This window comes from Rhinatrema bivittatum, chromosome 3 (assembly GCF_901001135.1).
Source record: "Rhinatrema bivittatum chromosome 3, aRhiBiv1.1, whole genome shotgun sequence".
Lineage (NCBI taxonomy): Eukaryota > Metazoa > Chordata > Amphibia > Gymnophiona > Rhinatrematidae > Rhinatrema > Rhinatrema bivittatum.
This window is the reverse complement of record NC_042617.1, coordinates 389,989,078-390,008,742: the sequence shown is the minus strand read 5'-3', so window position 1 is coordinate 390,008,742 and position 19,665 is coordinate 389,989,078. Positions and strand designations below refer to the sequence as shown.

At 41.8% G+C, this 19,665-nt stretch overlaps 1 protein-coding gene across 6 annotated transcripts in view; it reads left to right on the top strand.

Moving 5' to 3' along the window:
* RIMS1 (regulating synaptic membrane exocytosis 1) overlaps window positions 1–19,665 on the top strand; it is a 697,371-nt gene that overhangs the window by 155,865 nt on the left and 521,841 nt on the right. For all 6 annotated transcript variants that reach the window (XM_029595629.1, XM_029595632.1, XM_029595630.1 and 3 more), the window contains exon 6: window positions 16,565–16,664. In XM_029595629.1, the coding sequence (XP_029451489.1) occupies window positions 16,565–16,664 (100 nt within the window). The remainder of the gene's footprint in view (window positions 1–16,564; window positions 16,665–19,665) is intronic.

Here is a 19,665-nt window from a genome sequence, read left to right as displayed (position 1 = left end):
ATCGCATGCGAAAAGGCCCGTTTTCGCATGCGATAGGCCTTTAACGCATGCGAAAACGTGTTTACCGCATGCGATCGCACCATATCGTATGGTGCGATGCAAATTCCAAAAATGGGAGGAGAGTGGGCTGGGTTAGGCTCTCTGTGAAGAGTATCGCACAGCCATAACGTAGATTTTTAACTACACCTTTTTCAAATGTGTTGCAATACCGGCTGTGACCATGCGGAAAGGGTTTATCACCATTTGTGATGTGTCCTATAAGGCTTATTTCAGAGGATTTGAAGGCCCTGGGGAGAGAGAGAGAGAGGCCATTATAACATGTCCCATAGATAGGTATTTGTATCCCTAGGATAGGCCCACCTAGTAACTCGAGGTGGGGATTAGGTAAGAGTGTAGGGGGTTAGGGGCCGCTTTCACATTCTACCTGAGACGTACGAACAGAACAGTGGTCTCTTGTGAAGATTTGCTGGCCTTCGGGTCTCTCAACCTAGCTTGATGGACTGGTCCATCAAGCTAGGTTGAGAGACCCTTGCCCAAATCTCATCTTTGAGTGAGTTTCCTCACTCTCTCTCTCATTGAAAACCATTTTGCTATCACATGCGGTACTTACCACATTTTGATAAATCCAGGCCTATGTTTGCAAAACATTTGCAGGCAAAAGGTACTCGGCGAGTTTCATGGAAAAAAATGTAATTGCATGCCATGTTAAAGTCATGTGACTCAAAGGTCCTATATATAAAAAAAATTAAACAAACCAACTTTACATAAGATTTTCGAGCATCTCTGGTCAGAAACTAATAATATATTTTGAACTTCACTTTAATATTTATGACCCTGATCATCGTTTCCCCAATATGCTGAGTCACATTACTGAAATCATCAATATCTGAAGCGGGATAGAGAAAGCACACTGAGCACGCTCTTGCCATGATGTCAGCTCAGAATTAAGGTCCCAGAAATCAACATGGAAAGTGATTCATCGTAGCAGCAATATGAGATGCCGACTTGTGCATTTGTGCTGTTTTGTACTGTAAATTTAAACAAGATTCCTGCAGTGGAGAAATACAGTAGACTTCCTGTTTGCTGAGATGTTAATCGGTTTACAGACTGTGCTCTGAGCTATTGTGCCTAAGCTAATGTCTGTAACTGCACTACTAGCTACTGTGAAGGAATTAACATTATTTGAATGGTCATCTTCTTTCTCATGTTGCTCTTATATATATAGCCCCTGAAGCAGCCCACATTGTATGGGCGAAATTCGGCCCGAGTCAGGCACTGATTTTTACCTTTAATTAAAGTATTTCCTGACACGATCTAATTTTGTTTTGGTTGCATTGCAGCTCAGAATTAACTCCATAAATAAAAAATGCTTGCCCATACTTTAGTCACAATGCAGATTACATTTTTGACGTTGCAATTTCATTCTCCTCCATTGGATTCCCAGCTCATTTGAAACTGGGGCTAGAATCCAGTGCCATGAACCTTCATTTGTTTTGGAGGATTTGTTCCTATTTTATTTCTCCTCCCAACTCACCTAGCCCAGTCATTTTAGCAACAGCTCTCAGTGCAAGGTCACACATCAAGGCTTCTTCTGAAATATTGCAATCAGAAGCTTTATATCCTCCCAGTAGCTGTTGATATTGTGTAGTAACTAGGATGTTCTTCCACCAAGAGATGCAATTACCACCTCTACAGCATCCCCAGCCCCAGCCAGTCCAGGTAACACGTGTTCTGGGAATTGAACTGCATATCAGTTCACAGCACTGCCACTGAGCTATTGGATTGATACCAGAACTGACTCATTTTAATGTGATAAAAAAGCACTCATATAATCTAACTCCACTGGAATCTATAGTGAAAAGGCTAAAGAAAAGAAACATAGAAATATTTTAATCCTGTTGAGAAAATGCTGTTAAAGTAGAAAGAAGTTAAACAAAATGTTATATAAGAGCTAAGGAAGACTCATATATGTGAAAAAAAAGACTACTGTCTCAATCCCATTTGCACAATTTGCTCTGATCTTACTTCTTTATGAGTAATACTGCACATTAAGAAGGACCATTCCTTTCGCAAACACATCTCAGCATTACACAACTTGAAGCTAATCATTTTTTTTATTAAAACTACTCTTAAAGAAACTGCTCAGCTTTGCTTCCCTGCATTGCCCAGACACTGTCAATGTTGAGGACATGGTCCTTTTGCTGACATCATTGTAGGCTATTCTGAAGAGATGAGATGTCTCTGAAGGAAAGTCCTAAAGGGAGGTATTCATATTGAAGCTCCTTAGAGAGCATTTAAGGGCATTTAGTCCTTCTGTGTTGTCTCTTTTAGGGAGATTGCATTGTCAATGGGTTTTCCAGGAGGCTTGCAAGGCTATTGGATGATATTTGATTGCTATGGCTAGAGTATATTATCGAACTATGTAACCGTATAATAATGGCACCCTTTGGATAACTTAGAAACCACATATTTGTGCCTAACTTTAAACTGTTGTGATGGTGCTCTACTATACGACGGTCTAGAAAAGTTTTAAATAAATAAATAAATAAATAGATCTAGTTTTTTCTTTATTTAATTTAATTTTATATTTTGCTTAGAAAATTGTATCTCAACTGTTCCTATCCCTAGTAAGAGTAGGGTATGTTAGGGGTTAGGATTTTTAATTATTTTATTTTTTTATTTTTGAAATCATATTATTGATGTATTATTTATATAAATTTGTATTTTGTAATAATGTGTAGATATGTTATATTTAAATGTTTTGAAAGATGTGTGTTTTTTTTATATGTCGTAAGCTTCTCTGGGTAATCCTATAGATTTGGTAATATGGAATATAAATGTAAAAGTAAGTTAAGATACTGTTTTGGGTAAGCAAACTAAACACTTAAGGGTAGATTTTCAAAAAGCTGCATGCGTAAAAACCGGGGGCATTTTCAAAGGGGCCCGGCCACGCGCGTAATCACCTTTACGCGCAGAACTGCCAAGCCTCTTTGAAAGGGTGGGCCTGGGGGCATGTTCTGGGTGGGTTGGAGGGCTGGCTGGGACAGTGCCATTCATCGCTGTCCTAGAGCCTCACGCACCGACTGGCTGCCGGCACGTGCAGCTTACTTCACGTCGGGCCCTCAAGTAATTTGGAAAACAAGGGGGAAAAAAGGGTAGGATTTAGGGGTTGGGGAGGAGAAGGGAAGGGGCATGAGGTTAGGGTAGGGGGCAGGGCAGTTCCCTCCCAATCTGCTCCTTCATTGGAGCAGACGCCGCCCGCAGGTTGCCCGCACATGCGCACGTGGATTACAAAATCTGGCACGCATGTGCGTGTGGCCCAATGATTTTATAACATGCATGCGCCAGCACGAGCATGTTATAAAATTGGCGCATCCAAGTGTGAGTGCCGGGAAGCGTGTGCAAATGGACGCACGCATACTTCTTTAAAAATCTACCCCTTAATACTGACAGCTTAAGAAAGATCTTAATTTAGATAAAGTATTGGAATATTCCAGGAGAATGTAAGGCAATTCAGAAGTGGTCTCTCAGAGCTTGTTGATACAACAAATTAAATATATTACCACCACTAATTTACATACCAATCAGCTAGTTTGGTTTTTTGCATATTATTTTCCTAATTGGTGACTCTTCAATTTGTGTGAGTTCTGCTTTCACATTATATCACCAATTCACAATTTAACATCTTCCAATTAAACTCTATTAGAGAATTATTTATTTATTTTAAAGTATTTATAACCCATTCCTCCATAGCTCAGAGCAGGGTGCAAAAAGCACATACATAATAAAATTAAATTACATCATAAAAATAACAATTCACAGAGACATAAGAATCAAGATAACTACTGGAAAGGATAGGCCTTAATTGTAAAGAGGTCAAGTCTTTAAATAATTGTACCTGTGGAGGTCATGCCTGTGTTGGGTAAACATCAAATGCCAATTTGAAGTGGTTCATATTTAAGTTCTTTTTGAATTTTTTTGAGTCTTGGGCATTGCGTAAAGAAAATAGAAAAAAGTTCCATAATAATGGTCCAGCCACAAAGAAAGTGTTAGGGTTTGAGGATATGTGGGCCCTGGGCTGAGGTGAGAGATGGTACCGCCCACGTGGAGGCGAGGTCTCAGCTGCTGGGTGCATAGAACAGGAGGTACTGGAGAGGGCGTATAGAGAGAGTGAGCTGGAAGGACAGAAGGAGCTAGAAAGGATGGCCCCAGGGGTTGGGGTCACGGAGCGTCAGCGCCGGATGCTGACGTCAGATACAGCTCGGATGTCCTTGAGTTTCAACAGAGAAGTACAGTGACACTGCCCGCAGAGTGGAGAGTGTATCAGGAAAGTCACACAGACACAGGTGTACCCCCTTCATGGACCCATGACACAGGTGTCATGGGTCCATGAAGGGGGTATACCCAAGGAGGATTCCTCAGTAGAGATGGTACGACAATGGTCCGCAGAGCGGGGTACACCGGTGAGGGTTCCTCGGTAGAGATGATACGGAAATGCTCCACAGAGCGGAGTACACCAATGAGGGTTCCTCAGTAGAGATGGTACGGCAATGGTCCGCAGAGCTGGGTACACCGATGAGGGTTCCTCAGTAGAGATGATATGGTAATGGTCCTCAAGCGGAGTACTCACTGTAGAAGTAGTGGTGGTTCCAGAGACAGCTCCGGGGAATGGGGCAGACTGCGGTCCTAGACACAAGGCCCTCCGAGGAGTGGATAGCCAGAGATGAGGAAAGGGCCTCCGAAGAGTGGATACCCGAGGCGTCTCATGCCGAGGAAGCAGGAGCTGGATCAGGTAGTCCATAGCAAGCGAAGTGCATTCAGCAATGAGGGAACTCATTGCCAAGTTGTAGGCAGACAGGGCCAGCCGGCTTCAGAGTCCACGATGAATGATGTCATCCGGGGGGGGGGACGCCCCCAAGGTTCCCACCATGATGTGCATAAGACTGGCTCAAGGGAGCACGCGCGCGTGCGCCTAAGAAACTCCGAGGGCAAGATGGCAGTCAGCAGCATCCACACCATCCAGGGAGGACCGGGAACAGAGGCAGGCAGGCCAGCGACAGCGGGCGGAGGCCGCAAGTATCCCCAACGAAGTCAGTGCAGTGAGGCAAGAGGTAAGCAACAGTGGTCGCAGCCATCTGCGACCGACAGGCGTAACAGAAAGACCGCTCCCAAGTCTTGTCAAGGTGTGCTAACTTAAATATGGGAACATCTAAAAGGCCCTGATTGGTAGATATTAATGTACACAATGTAGTATAAAGTTTTAACATAAAAGAGATCCATGATGCATTGATATTCCAACAATATGTCAAGCCCACCTCAAAGAAACAAGAGAGAGAATGTTTTATGTCACTGGTCTGCTACTATAGAACAATTTACCTGAAGAGGTCCAGAAAATTATTTTTTATGTAACTTTTAGAAAGTAGGTAGAAGTTTTTTATTTTAAACAAGCTCTTACTGGTATATATCATTTGTGTCAACTTTAATTTTCATGGCTATGCTCAAACTGTTGTTATTCTCATCTCTGGATGCTTTTAAGGATGTAAGTAGCTATTTGTTATTTGTCTTCTCATAAATGAAAATTGATTATGAATGTTCCGCTGTTAATCACTGAAAACTGTGGATTATGCAGGCTATAAATAGTGTAAAATAAATAAATAAATATCATATATGTAGTTGGAGCTGGGATTCTTGTAAGTCATGTGATTTCATGTAGATTGAGCCCAGAAGACAGGATGAAACTTAAGGCTGAATTTTGTCATACTTTTTTACTTCTGCCCTAAATTCTGGCATTTCAGCATATTTTGGCATGTCAGCAACCTTTATAGTTTTACAAGTCTGATCAGTCTAATTTCACAGTGCTGTAAATAGCTTCATAGGAAAACATTTTTAAAGCATTTATTAAGTTGAGATGGACATGCTATATCACCACTACTTTGAAGAAAGGAGGTATCTAAATCAAAATAAATAAATAAAAGTTCTTGTATTGATAGCCTTTTCTATCAGTTAATATGACCTAAGAACTATGGCTACAGTCACTGGCTCACTTCCACCACTGCTGTTGTCACTTTCTGGACTGTAAAACCATCATCTGGCTTTCTCCATTGTCTAACAGACCATGTAGAAGCTGAAGCTCCAGCACCATGAGCCTTATCTTATTTCCTTTAGCTTGCATGTTGGGGCAGTACTGGAACATAAAATGGGTTCCCTATTAGCTAATCCTACCCATACAAGTAAGTATTATCTTACTCTTAATTTTATATGTAGATAAACATTTTACATAAAAGTAATAACTTGTGTTTGTGTGGGGTGGGGTGGCGGTGGGGGATTGATAGTTGATCTGCCCTGTCTTTGAAAGGAATATACTGAATGTTAGTTCATGGGTGATTCCTAATTAATTATGCATAAATATCTATTATTTCTTATTTCCATGGTTTTCAGTCACACAGGTTTAGCAAATATCCTCCTGCTAGCACAGGATACTTTTCTAATAAAGAGAAGATCAACTGGAAGAAAACATGGGTGCCTTGTAGCTGTTTTCTTTCTCTTTCTCTGTGAGTTCTTCTCTTTCATCCTTTTGCCACTGTTTGCATGGTTGTATATAATTTGTATTTTAGATTTAATTACTTGCCTTTTCCAAATCCAAGCTTAAATTGAGTTACAATTCAAGTACTATGGTTATTTCCCTGCCCAACAGAATTGACAAATTAATAGGTGAATTTTAAAAACCCGGCATGCACCAAAATCAGGAGATAGGCACACAAAGGCTGGCTCATGCTGAGCAGATTTTATAAGCCATCCCTATATGCACATATCTCCTGCTGCACGCAGAAATAATACGTTTTAAAAAATGGGTGGGCATGGGCGAGGTGTGGGCATGGGTATGGTCTGGGGGGTCATGTGTGTTCCGGGATTCACACTTGAATTTGTGCATCCACTGCCACATAACTTTTCTTCTGCTAACGAAGACATGTAAGTGTTAAAACAAAAAAATCTAAGCAAGTCAATGGGGTTTTAAGGGTTGGGGCTAACAGAGAGAACGGAGGCTATTAAACTAGGGGCGTTTGGAAGTCCTATGCCTTAACTGAGTGAACTGAGAATGAACTGGAAAAAGTAGCAATGGCATCAGCATCCGTCCTTTGTAAAATTTCCATTATTATGCGGTAGACGCAGGATTTGCGTGCATATGTATGCATCCATTTAAAATTGAGCGCACATGTATGCACGTCCAGGCTGTATGCGTGTTTGTTGTTAAATGTCTGCATCCCTGGGTGCGAGCCAATGAATATATGCATATGTGTGCCCGCACGCCAGACTTAAAATTCACCTTCAATTTGTACCTGAGGCAATGGAGGTTGTCCAAGATCATAAAATGTAGAAGCAGGACTTGAACCTTGGTTTCTCTGGTTCTTGCTCTGCTGCTCTAACCACTAGGCTGCTCCTACTAGATACTACTTTATTTTCAGATTATAAGTCTTTTCTGAGTTGACTGGGTGAGGGAAAGAATACTGTGATCAGGTCCTTTTTTTTAGTTTTTCCAACTAATGCTCAAGGCAGCTTAGAGCATTTTTTCTAATGCAGTTAAATAAGTACCTGCCACAAGGAGCTTACAATCTAAAAGGGGAATCTTAAAAGTCTTAAGCTTGCCAAAGTTGGAAGATATGCGCACAAATGGGGCTGCATGCACTGCGTGGATTTTAAAAGGTGCCCATGTATGTGCATATCTCCCAGTACGAGCAGAAGTCAAAAGTTCAGATAAAGGGGCAGAGCATGGTCCGGGTGGGTGATGGGCATGACTGGGGAAGGCCAAACGATGTGTGCATAAATGCACACACAGGTGCGTGCCATGGTCCCCTGCTGCTTTTCTTTATAGCTGCTATAGATGGCGTGTAGTTAAAAAAAAAAATACAAATGTATGATAGTAGTGGAGTTTTAAGGGTTGGGACTAACAGGGGGAACGAAAGGCTAATACATTAGTGGGGTTTGGAAGTGCTATCCTTAAACTGGGCAAACTGGGAATGAACTGGGAAAACACGGTATGGCGTCAACATGTGTCCCTTATAAAATTCCCCCCACTTACGCGGTAGAGGTGGCATTTGCACACACATGCACACATCTATAGAAATTGTGTGCATATGTACGCGCGGTCAGCCTATTATATAACATGCATGCATATACATGCATATGCTATAAAATAGATGCTTCTCTGTACGTGAGCTGGCATAGGCGCGTATATGTGCCCCTGCTGGGCTTTTTCAAAGTTACCATCCCATTACCTGAGGCAATGGGAAATAAAATTTCAGTGCATATGTCTAGATTATATTTGTGGTGAAAACTGATTGTGCTTTATTTCTGTATCTATACTTTTTGTAAATGAAGGGAAACAAAAAATACTGAAACAACAATAATGTGAACTAGGTGAAGCAGTATATGGTGAAAAAAAGCATTAATAAAAGGGCATATGTGTAAGTGTACAGAAAACTTGCTCAAACTACCTTAAAAGTCTGGGCATAGCTGTCTCAAGTGGTCTTCCTTAAGGCTGAGACCCACAGGGAATCCTTGTTGAAGGGAGGAGCATTTTACCAGAGCATAAAGACCTCAGGGCCTAGAAGGGTTAGACGGGCCCCAGGGAAGAGAGAGAGTCCCACAGTATGAGAAGACTTGCTATGTTTGAGGTTGAGACTGACAATATTAAACCCTGCTAGCTTAAATTGGGAACTTGCCTGAAGTCAAGGTGAGCTGCCTACAAGTGATTATTTTGCTTTGCACTTTCCTTTATTAATTGTAAGATACCTGAAGCCAAGCTGAGATGCCTAAGTTGTTTTGTTTTGCTGTATACTGCACTTTTTTGTATTTTCACTATAAATAAGCTGCACTTAAGGAACAGCCAGATTCCGCCTCCGTTTTCTTCTGGCTATCCCTAAGTTGCTACCACTCGAGTTACACATGAGGGCATGAATAAAAAACTATGAAAATAAACAAAAATCATTAATAAATTAATAAGAATGAATTATAGAAACAAATTTTATTACATAAACCAGATTTAAAAAAATCATACTAAAATAAGGCCAAAACAGTCATGTTTCAGTTAGCACCTGCATCAGGAGCTTAAACATAAAATCTATGAAAATACAATCATAAAAATGGATTATATCAACATAGATCTTATGACATAAACATAAGGAAAGAAAGCATTAATGAATAATGAGAATATGAACAATAAGATCGTACTTCTATACATGTTAAAAGAGAGTAGCAGAAAGACAATAGGAACTCTATGGTTCCTTATAAAATAATTGAAAAGTTAAAAATTAAAAATCATATAAAAATATCAAAAACATAAAATATAGTATTTTATGGTTCATTCCTTTTTGCTATTTTTTTAATATGATTTTTAATGTTTAATTTTTTCATTTAAATTATTTTTTATACAAATACTATAGGGATCCTCTTGTCTTTCTGCTGCTCTCTTTTTACATGTATCAAGGTACGGTCTTATTGTTGATATTGTTATTATTCAATAACATTGTTTGTTTTTTTTTAATGTCAAAATTTATAAGAAATTAAAGATGACTAATGACTAAAGTGGCAACTAAAGAAGGATCTTTGGAAATAGGCTGAGCTATTCTGTATTATATTGTTAAGTGAAATACAGATGTTGGATGCTTTGTTGATTGTTTTTATTTGATTGTTGTACATTTCCATGAACAATTTATTTAAATTAGTAAGGCAGGTTATAAATACATTTTAAATAAATAAAAATGTTTGTCATAAGAACTATGTTGATATAATAGTCTGTTTTTATTATTGTATTTTCATAGATTTTATGTTTATCTCCTGATGCAGGTACCAGCTGAATCGTGACCTATCAGACTTATTTTAGTATGATTTTTTTGTTGATTATCTGGTTTATGTAATAGAGTTTGTTTCTATAATTTATTCTTATTAATAATTTAAGGGTAAATTTTAAAAAGGCGTGCGCGTAAAATCCGGTCTTTATGCACGTGGCCAAGCCTTGCGCGCGCAGAGCCTATTTTCAAAAAGGCACGGCCACGTGCGTAAAGGCCTGTACGTGCATAAGTGCAGGCCTTCCTGAAAGGGGCAGGCTGGGGGGTGTTTTCTGGGTGGGGAAGGGCAGGCCAGGGAGCGGGCCGGGACAGTGCCATTGTTCGCTGTCCCGAAGACCTGGCTCCCGGCGTGCACAACTTACTTGCTGAAACAAGGTAAAAAAAAATTGCATTTAGGGGGTGGGGAGGAGAGGGGAAGGGTAGGGAAGGTGAGCAAGGGGGGTATGGAAGTTCCCTCTCAGTCCGCTGCTTAATTGGAACATACCGGGAGGGAACTGGGGAAGGCTGCGATGTGTCGCCACGCGAATTTTGCTAAACTGTGTCCCCTTTTGCGCGCTCCGCCCCCGATTTTATAACATGCGCGCACCGGCGAGCGCATGTTATAAAATCATGCGTCCAGGTAGCGCGCCCACATGGACGAGCGCGCATATTTTTTAAAAATCTACCCCATAGTATTTATTAATGTATTTTTATGTTCACGTTTTTTTATTAATGCCCTTTTGACATAGCAATTTTTTAGTTAATTGTATTTTATATAATTATGGTATTAGGTCTTGGTTCTCTTCTGCCACTCTGTATAGAGGGTGTGTTTTAGCATTTTATAGGCAATAGAGTTGTCTGTTTGGCCTTCACTTTGAGGTTATACATGAATATGTGATATTCCAGTGTTCATAGTATGTTGCTATGTATTCACATTCTCTGCCTCTTACTCTATCTGAGGAGTGGCCAACTCTAGTCCTTGAGAGCCACAAACAGGCCAGGTTTTCAGGATACCCACATGAGATATACATGAGATAGATTTGCATGCATTGCTTCCATTGTATGCAAATCTGGCTCATGCATAGTCATTGTAGATATCCTGAAAACCAAGCTTGTTTGTGATTCTCAAGGATCTGAGTTGGCCACTCCTGCTCTATCCTCACAGAAACGTAAAATACATAGGATATGATGACAAATCATTAGACGCATCTAGCTTGCCCAGTTTCATTCCTGGTACAAAACTATACACTTTAGATTATCTCTGTATTTTCTTTCATTTCTTCACAATTATGGATTCTCAGTGGTTATCCCATTCTTTCTTGCATCTATTAATAATTTTCGCCAGGACTATATTCACTGGGAGGCCATTTCATCAATGTACCACCCTCTTTCAGTGAAGAATTATTTTTTATATTATTTCTGAGTCAACTCTCTAGTGCCTTATACTTGTTCTAAATCACTTTCCTCTGAAAACCATTTGCTTATTTTGCCTTATTTATACATTTGAGGTATTTGAATGTCTCTATCAGATCTCCACCGTTCTTTCTCCACTTCTTTAGGGTATACATATTTAGATCCAGAAGTTTCATCACATATGGCTTTTGGTACAAACCCTGCATTGTTTTGATAGCCTCTCCCTGGACTGCATCCAACCTGTCTATATCCTTTCAGAGATATGGCCCTCATCTGAGTGCATTATAGAACTTGAGGTAGCCTTGTAGGTTAATGTTTTATGAAGGTTTAATGCTCATCTGTAGTAATCAATCTTTTCCTTTTTGACTCATAGAGGGAGAGAGCAAAAAAAGATCAGAAGTCCATCGCAATGTTAAGAAGCATGTGGACAGTTAACATGCCTGAATATTCCAACTTTCTTTTGCAAACTCAACCTGATTATTAAATTTTGTTATACATTTTTGTATCTATGTTTTCTATTTTTCTATAAAAACCATAGTAGTATGTATATAAATGATTGCATATGTTCAGAATGGTTGATAAAAATGAATGTTTGAAAACAAAATTGTTGCCAAATTTAGTATGTATGTTACAGTACTGTCTATGAACAATAGTGTGATATGTGGGATTCTTATGTTGCGTCATGGTACTGTAAGTGTAACTGTTGATATATATTAGCTAAAGTACTAAGAATAAGATTATAAGAACATAAAAAGTGCCATGTTGGGTCAGACCAAAGCTCCATCAAGCCCAGCATCCCATCTCTGATTGTGGCCAGTCTGGGTCACAGGTACCCAGCAGCTCCCACAAAGAGTAAATTCAATTGCTTGTTGCTCATCATATCCAGGGATAAGCTGTGGCTTTCCCCAAGTCCACCAGGCTAATAATTGTTTATGGACTTTTCCTCCAGGAATTTGTCAAAACCCCTTTTAAAGCACACTAAACATGCATTGATATGTCCTCTGGCAACAAATCCACAGTATTGAGTGAAAGCATTCTTTCTCCAATTTGTTTTAAATCTGCTACCTGCTATTTTCATGGAATGTTCCCTAGTCCTAGCGCTATTTGAAAAGGTAAATACATTTTTCCTATTTATCTTTCTACCCCACTCATGATTTTATAAACCTGTATTGTATCCCCTCTCAGCCATCTCATCTTCAAGCTAGAGTCCTAACCTTCTTAGCCTTTATTTGTAAGATTATTTTTCCCTATGTGCATCACCTTGTACTAGTCTACATAGAATTGCATCTGCTCAGTTCCCCACTCTCACAATGTCCTTCTGCAATTCCTCACAATCTGTGTTTTAACTACTTTGAATATTTTTGTGTCATCTGCAGATTGGATCATGTCACTTGTTATTCCCTTTTCCATATAATTAATGAACAAGATAAACAATATAGATCCCAGTACAGATCCCTGGGGCAAACCACTATTTATCTTTCTCCACTGGGAAAACTAACCATTTAATCCTACTCTTTGCTTCCTATATTTTAACCAGTTATCAATCCACAAAAAGACATTGCCTCCAATCTCGTAGCCTTTTAGTTTTCTTAGGAATAACTCATGAGGGACTTTATCAAATGCGTTCTGAAAACCAAAATACGCTAACAGGCAAATTTTCAAAGCTTACTCGCATAAAAAAGGCCATATATGCATGCATGTAGCATGAGCACATGTAATTCGTATTTTATAAAGGGGCTACATATGTGTCTATATGCGCGTATGTGAGAAAAAGCACATGCTCAAAAAAGGTCGCCCGTATGACATAGTGAGGGCAAAGGTAGCGCCGGTGCCATTTTGAAGATTGGCAATACGGCCCGCGTGCAGGAGGTCGCTCCCGGACCCCCGCTGGACTATTGGCAAGTCTTGTGGGGGTCAGGAGGCCCCCCCCCAAGCTGGCCAAATGTCCCTGGGGGTCCAGCGGGGGTCCGGGAGCGATCTCCTGCACGCGTGACGTCGGGAGCCAGGAACCAAAATGGCGCCAGTGCTACCTTTGCCCTGTCACATGATAAGGGCAAAGGGCCACCGGCGCCATTTCTCAACGCAGCCGTGGCCCGAGAGCGGGAGATCGCGCTGGGACCCCCCCACTGGACCCCAGGCAGTGTAAAGCAACGACTTACTTTTTCGCAGCCCTCCTCCGAAGACGGACATCGGCTCCCCTGCCTCCCGGAGGCGAAGATGGATGCCTGCATGGGCAAAAGCGGCCCCTGTGCGTGCAATTGGGCCGCTCAAGACGTGACATCACATGCCGTGACGCCAAACGTCGTGACGTCATGCCTTGAGCGGCCCAGTTGCACGCACAGGGGCCGCTTTCGACCGTGCAGGCATCCATCTTCGCCGGGAGGCAGGGGAGCCGAAGTCCGTCTTCGGAGGAGGGCTGCGAAAAAGTAAGTCGTTGCTTTACACTGCCAGTCCTGTCTCCCCTCCTCCCGAAGCAAGGCTGCTTTTCGCGCCTTGCTCCGGGAGGAGGGGGAGAGGACTGGCAATCTCGAGCAGCTGCGAAAAAAAAAGTTAGTCGTAGCTTTACACATGGGACTGTGAGGAGGGAGGAGGCCTTAGGTGCTGGGGGGAGCAGGGAATTGAAGTGGTGAACACGAGAGTCCCCCAAAAGAAAACAGGCAAAGTGCTGGAAGAAAGTGGAGGGAGGGGAAGAAAAAATACGGGAAAGCTTCAAAGCGTGTCAGGTCAATCCAGTAAAGTAAAGCAGCCTTGCTTCGGGAGGAGGGGAGAGAGGACTGGCCATCCCAACCGTCCACTTCGTTGCTACTTTTTTTTTTTTTTTTGCGCTTTTCGATTTTTAGATTTTTTTCCGCTTTCATTGCTTCGGGAGGAGGGGGGAGAGGACTGGGGCTGCCCCGGAGACCAGCATCTATTGACGCGGCCAGGGCAGGTGAGCGGGGGCTTGGGGAAAGTTTGCCGCCTACCCTTACCCCTGCCTCTAACGCAGGGGTAAGGGTAGGCGGTAAGTTAGCAGGTTAAACGCGCGGCAAAACGGCAGGGTAAAAAAGCGATAGTCGGGGCACGCGTTACTGGATGGTAGGGAATAGCTAATTTGATCGTTTACATGTAGTATATATGCTGCGTGCGGAAGGGGTTACCCGGGGATTTAAGGACGCAGTAAGAGTAGGTTAAAGGGGATTGTGGATCGCAGGAAGGGCTAACGCGGCCGGAAAGTGAGTAGAAAGCGGGTTAGGAGCGGAGTAAACGCGGCCGCACTTTACTGGATTGACCTGTCTGAAAGTCAAAGTGACCCCTAACCCCTACACGCCTACCTAAACTTCACCTCGAGTAACTATGTGGGCCTCATATACAGATATAAATACCTACCTAGTATGAGGGCATTATGCCTAGTCTCTCTCTCTCTCTCCTCCTGGATTTATGCATGTATGTCTTTGAAATCTGCCCCTTTTTGAGAAAACATTGCAAAGCGCGATAAAGCCATATTGTACGGCTTAACACAATTGAAAAAGGTATAGTTAAAATCAGCATTACAGCCATGCGATATGGCTTCGTAAAATTGTGAAGCTAGCCCACTTGGCCACAAATCCTGCCCCAAACTCCTTCTCTTTTTCTGATTTGCATCGCACCATGCGTTAAAGTTGCTTTCGCATGCATTAAAGATGCTTAACGCATGCGAAAACACCATATAGCACTTTGATAAATGACCCCCTATGTCACTTAAGGAATGTTTATATTTTTTCAAAAAAATCTTTTGACTTATCACATGATCAATTAATATTAATAGCAACAGTATTTTCAGATAGTTTATCTTTAACAGAGAAAAGGTTGTTGAACTTTTTTTGGTAGCTGTACTTAAAGTCATATTAAGCTATTGGAAGGACTCTTCTTTAATGTCTCTGAGCTTCTGGTGGAATTCCATACTCTCAAATTATAAATTTGAAATGGTTATGGCTGGGAAGATTAATAAGCTATTTTACATGCAGATGTTATGAAAATGTAGAGCAATTTCTGAACAAATCTGACAATCTTAATTTATCACAGTAACTGTATTTTTATTAATGGGTAGAATTATTTTGATTACTTCAATTAGCTTTTCTTTTGGTCCTTGTAAAATTCAATACAAATTGTTTGAACAAATAACTTTGTCCCAAGGTGGATTGTTTAAAAATTGCTCCTTGGAGGCTAATTTTGTATCATCCCGCATTGATTTTAAGACAATTGCCCTCATACTTTACACCATTTTCAAAGGAAAAATATGTGCCTACTTCCCCTCTGAAAATTATCTCACCTAACTACCCATGCCTGCTAATTTGTGCACAGACTTCTTTGGAAGAAAACATATGCACTTAGTTTTGAAAATACAAAAGTATGCGTATAAGTAAAAACCCATAAGAACATAAGAAATTGCCATGCTGGGTCAGACCAAGGGTCCATCAAGCCCAGCATCCTATTTCCAACAGAGGCCAAACCAGGTCACAAGAACCTGGCAATTACCCAAACACTAAGAAGAACCCATGCTACTGATGCAATTAATAGCAGTGGCTATTCCCTAAGTATAATTGATTAATAGCCATTAATGGACTTCTCCTCCAAGAACTTATCCAAACCTTTTTTGAACCCAGCTACACTAACTGCACTAACCACATCCTCTGGCAATAAATTCCAGAGCTTTATTGTGCGTTGAGTGAAAAATAATTTTCTCCGATTAGTCTTAAATGTGCTACTTGCTAACTTCATGGAATGCCCCCTAGTCCTTCTATTATCCGAAAGTGTAAATAACCGAGTCACATCTACTCGTTCAAGACCTCTCATGATCTTAAAAACCTCTATCATATCCCCCCTCAGCCGTCTCCTACCCATTTCTGACCTTAAGAATGCCTCTGCTTGCTAGGGGTAAACTTAGATGTATATTCTCCAGCATATGAGGCAAGCAATTTTGTAACAGCTTTGAAAATTACCCTCTTTATGTTTATGTGTAGTTTAGTTATGAATTAGAAAAATGCCCTTAAATTTGAAGTGAACAATATATATGACAAAAACCAAGGCTTCTCATTTATTTTCTGCCTATTGTGAATTTATTTGCATAAATGTATGACCCTGTGTAATAAAACTGGATTTTTGTTCTGTGAAGTTGTCCTACAGACACAGAAATATCATTAACATTATGAGCTCCTGTAATATAACCAATTAGTTGACTGGAATCTTATTTTTCAAAATCAATTTTGCTCTATTTTTGAACATAGAGTCAAAACAAATTGTTTATTTTCTTTGTTTAAATGCATGTGCCAGTGATCAGTTTGGAAACTCACAGATTTTTGATTGATTAGGTTGTTGGAGGAAAAATGACAGATACAGGTCGACTTGGTGCCTTTATCACGAAAGTAAAGAAGGGAAGCCTAGCTGATGTCGTGGGACACCTGAGAGCAGGTAAAAGAAACCATTTGATGCAATAATGTTATTACAATCTGGGCTGTTTCACTATATATTTGTATTTATTTGTTTGGGTATTTATCCTGTCCTTATGAAACCTATCAGAGCAGGGTAGTACAATAAAAACATGAACAACAGCAATATCAGTAATGCAGTACCAGGTCCCTAAAAGGCTTAACAAAAAGAGCATTCCCCAAAACCTTCCCTCTAACGCGGGTTAAACAAAGTTTTCAAAGGCCTTCGAAAAGGCAAGAGCTCCAATGACAGACCACTGATTTTTTTCAACTTGCTCTTCCCAAGAGAAAGCATATTCCCAGCAGTAGCCAACCTCAACAACTTGAGCAATATCACATCCAGCAGACTTTGCCCTTGGGAATACAATGTGTGCATAGGCATATAGGGGCAGATTTTAAAATCTACACCCGATTTTATAACATGCGCACGCAGCCGCGCGCATGTTATAAAATCCAGGGTCAGTGCGCGCAAGGGGCTGCACAATTGTGCAATTGGCGCGTGCCAAGCCGTGCAGCCTGCCTCCGTTCCCTCCGAGGCTACTCCGAAATCAGAGTAGCCTCGGAGGGAACTTTACCCTCCCTTCCCCTACCTAACCCGCCCCCCAGCCCTACCTAGAACTCCCCCTTATCTTTGTTGAAGAAGGTACGCGCGCGGGCCGACGTCCGGCCTGCGATCCCAGGCACAGCGGCAAATGGCCGCTGTGTCTGGAGGCTCAGGCCACGCCCCACCCGTCCCCGGACTGCCCTGGACCGCCTATGCCCCGCCTCTTTTTGCAAGCCCCAGGACATATGCACATCCCGGGGCTTGCGCGCGCTGCCGAGCCTATGCAAGATAGGCTCGGCGCGTGCATGGGCAGGCAGGGGCAGCTTTTCGGGGGTTACCTGTGTATCCCTTTGAAAATCTGCCCCTTAGTGCACCAACCACGCCATCAAATATAATGGACTCAAAACATGTAGGATCTTCAAAGCCATAGTTAAGGTTTTAAATGAGAATAAGAATAATCTGAAATGTATATTCTGCCTTTCCAGACATTTCAAAGAAGATTACATTCAGGTGCTGTAGGTGTTTCCCTACTCTACTTTCACATTAGATCGGTTGACAATTGGTAACCAATCGAAGGAGTTTAAAAAGGGCATAACAGTCATACTGTATTAACTGCAAATGCCCTATACTCCTTGTCAATAACCAGGTTAATAATGACTGTTAGTAATGACTGAATAAACAATTTTCACATAATCAATCTGAATAAAGAACCCACAAATTATTTGCAAGTGGCATAGATAATAGAAGCAAATCATTACCACAGAAGAAATATGAGGCTTCAGGATTAGAGCTGCATCAATCTCAATTCCCAAATTCTGTACCTGATCTTTGAATTGAATTACTACTGAATCCAAATTTAAAAGAGGACAAGTTGATGTATACTTTCCTTTCCATGCCAATAGAGGATTAAGTTTTAACTTACTTTGCACCATTCGCGCCTTTTCTTGTCTTGGGTATTGGTTTAACCTCTCCAGCAAACCTACCCAATCTGCCCCCAAAGGCACATAAAGCAAAATATCATCATCAAACATTTGGTTGTGTTGGATGGGTAGGGATTGAAGATGAGATCTTGAAGAAATTAGGTGAATGAAAGGAGGTATTGGGGGAGGACCTAGTTAATGATGGTGAGGAGGCAAGAAAGGGTGAGGAATAGGGGGATGGGGAGGAGGGATTGTTTTAATTTGGAAACTTTTTGTTTATTAAGTTATGTATTTTTCATATGTGATGCTTTGGCATTTTCAGATATATAGTAGGCAATAAGGAGCGGATTTTAAAAGGGTTATGAGCGTAAATCCTCAGGATTTACATGCGCCGAGCCTATTTTGCATAGGCCTGGCGACGCGCGCAAAGCCTGGGACGCACGTATGTCCCGGGGCTTTGTGAAAGGGGTGGGGTGGGGGCGGGACCGAGGCCTCCGGCACAGTGGCCATGCCGGGGGATCACGTGCCTGCACACCTTATTAAACAAAGGGTCGGGGGGGGGGGGGGTAGATAGGGCTGGGGGGGCGGGACAGGTAGGGGAAGGGAGGGGAAGGGGGGGGGGGGGGCGGAAGGAAAGTTCCGTCCAAGGCTGCTCCAAGCCATCAGGGCTCCCCTATGGCTCGGCGCGCACAAGGTGCACTAGTGTGCACCCCCTTGCGCGCACTGTTATGTAATCAGGCGTAAGGTCTTAACTATAAATAAAGGGTTTTTTTTAACTGAACAATTAAGATAGATACTTGCACGTAGTACAGTTTGTAAAGCACTTAGAATCCATAAGCATATACTGAATTGAATCAAGGGGATTTCTGATCTTTGCTGTTTCACCGTTCTGGAATCCTTTCACTGCTTTCCTTGGGGGTTTAAGGCTCCCTTAAACAGATGCTGGGCTCCTGCCCCCACCCCCATCCCCTTCTTTCCCACAAGTACACATCTTGTACCTGATTCTCCAAGTGCATGAATCATTCTCCTTCCTCCTTCTGAACTCCTGAAACACCGGAAATAGAGCACTGGTTTTTCAGCTGTCTACTTCACTCCTTTCATTTCTCCACACATCTGAGCCCCTCTAGACGCGCACCCAACACTGATGTCTCATGGTCCCTATGATCAGGGTGTTCTTTCCCCCACAGAAAGACAGGCACAAGGTGAGAAGTTTATTCTATCAGAATGGGGATACTCTCCACCCCACCGCTGAAAACAGCAGAAGCAGTTACCTCAAGTGAAGTATCATGAGCTCCACCACAGAGAACTATCAGTGTATCCCTCTGAGGAAGAGAGACTCTCTCCATACTTGTATCATCCTTCTTCTTCCCCTACCACCACCATTCCTCTTGCTCACTTGGTGCACAACTCACCCCTTGCCTCTCTCTCCAGTTGACAGAAGCCTCCCCCTCACTGGCAGGAGGAGGAGAGAAGCACTTTATGCGATGTTTGTCTCCTTCTGCTGCCCAGGTCAGATTGAC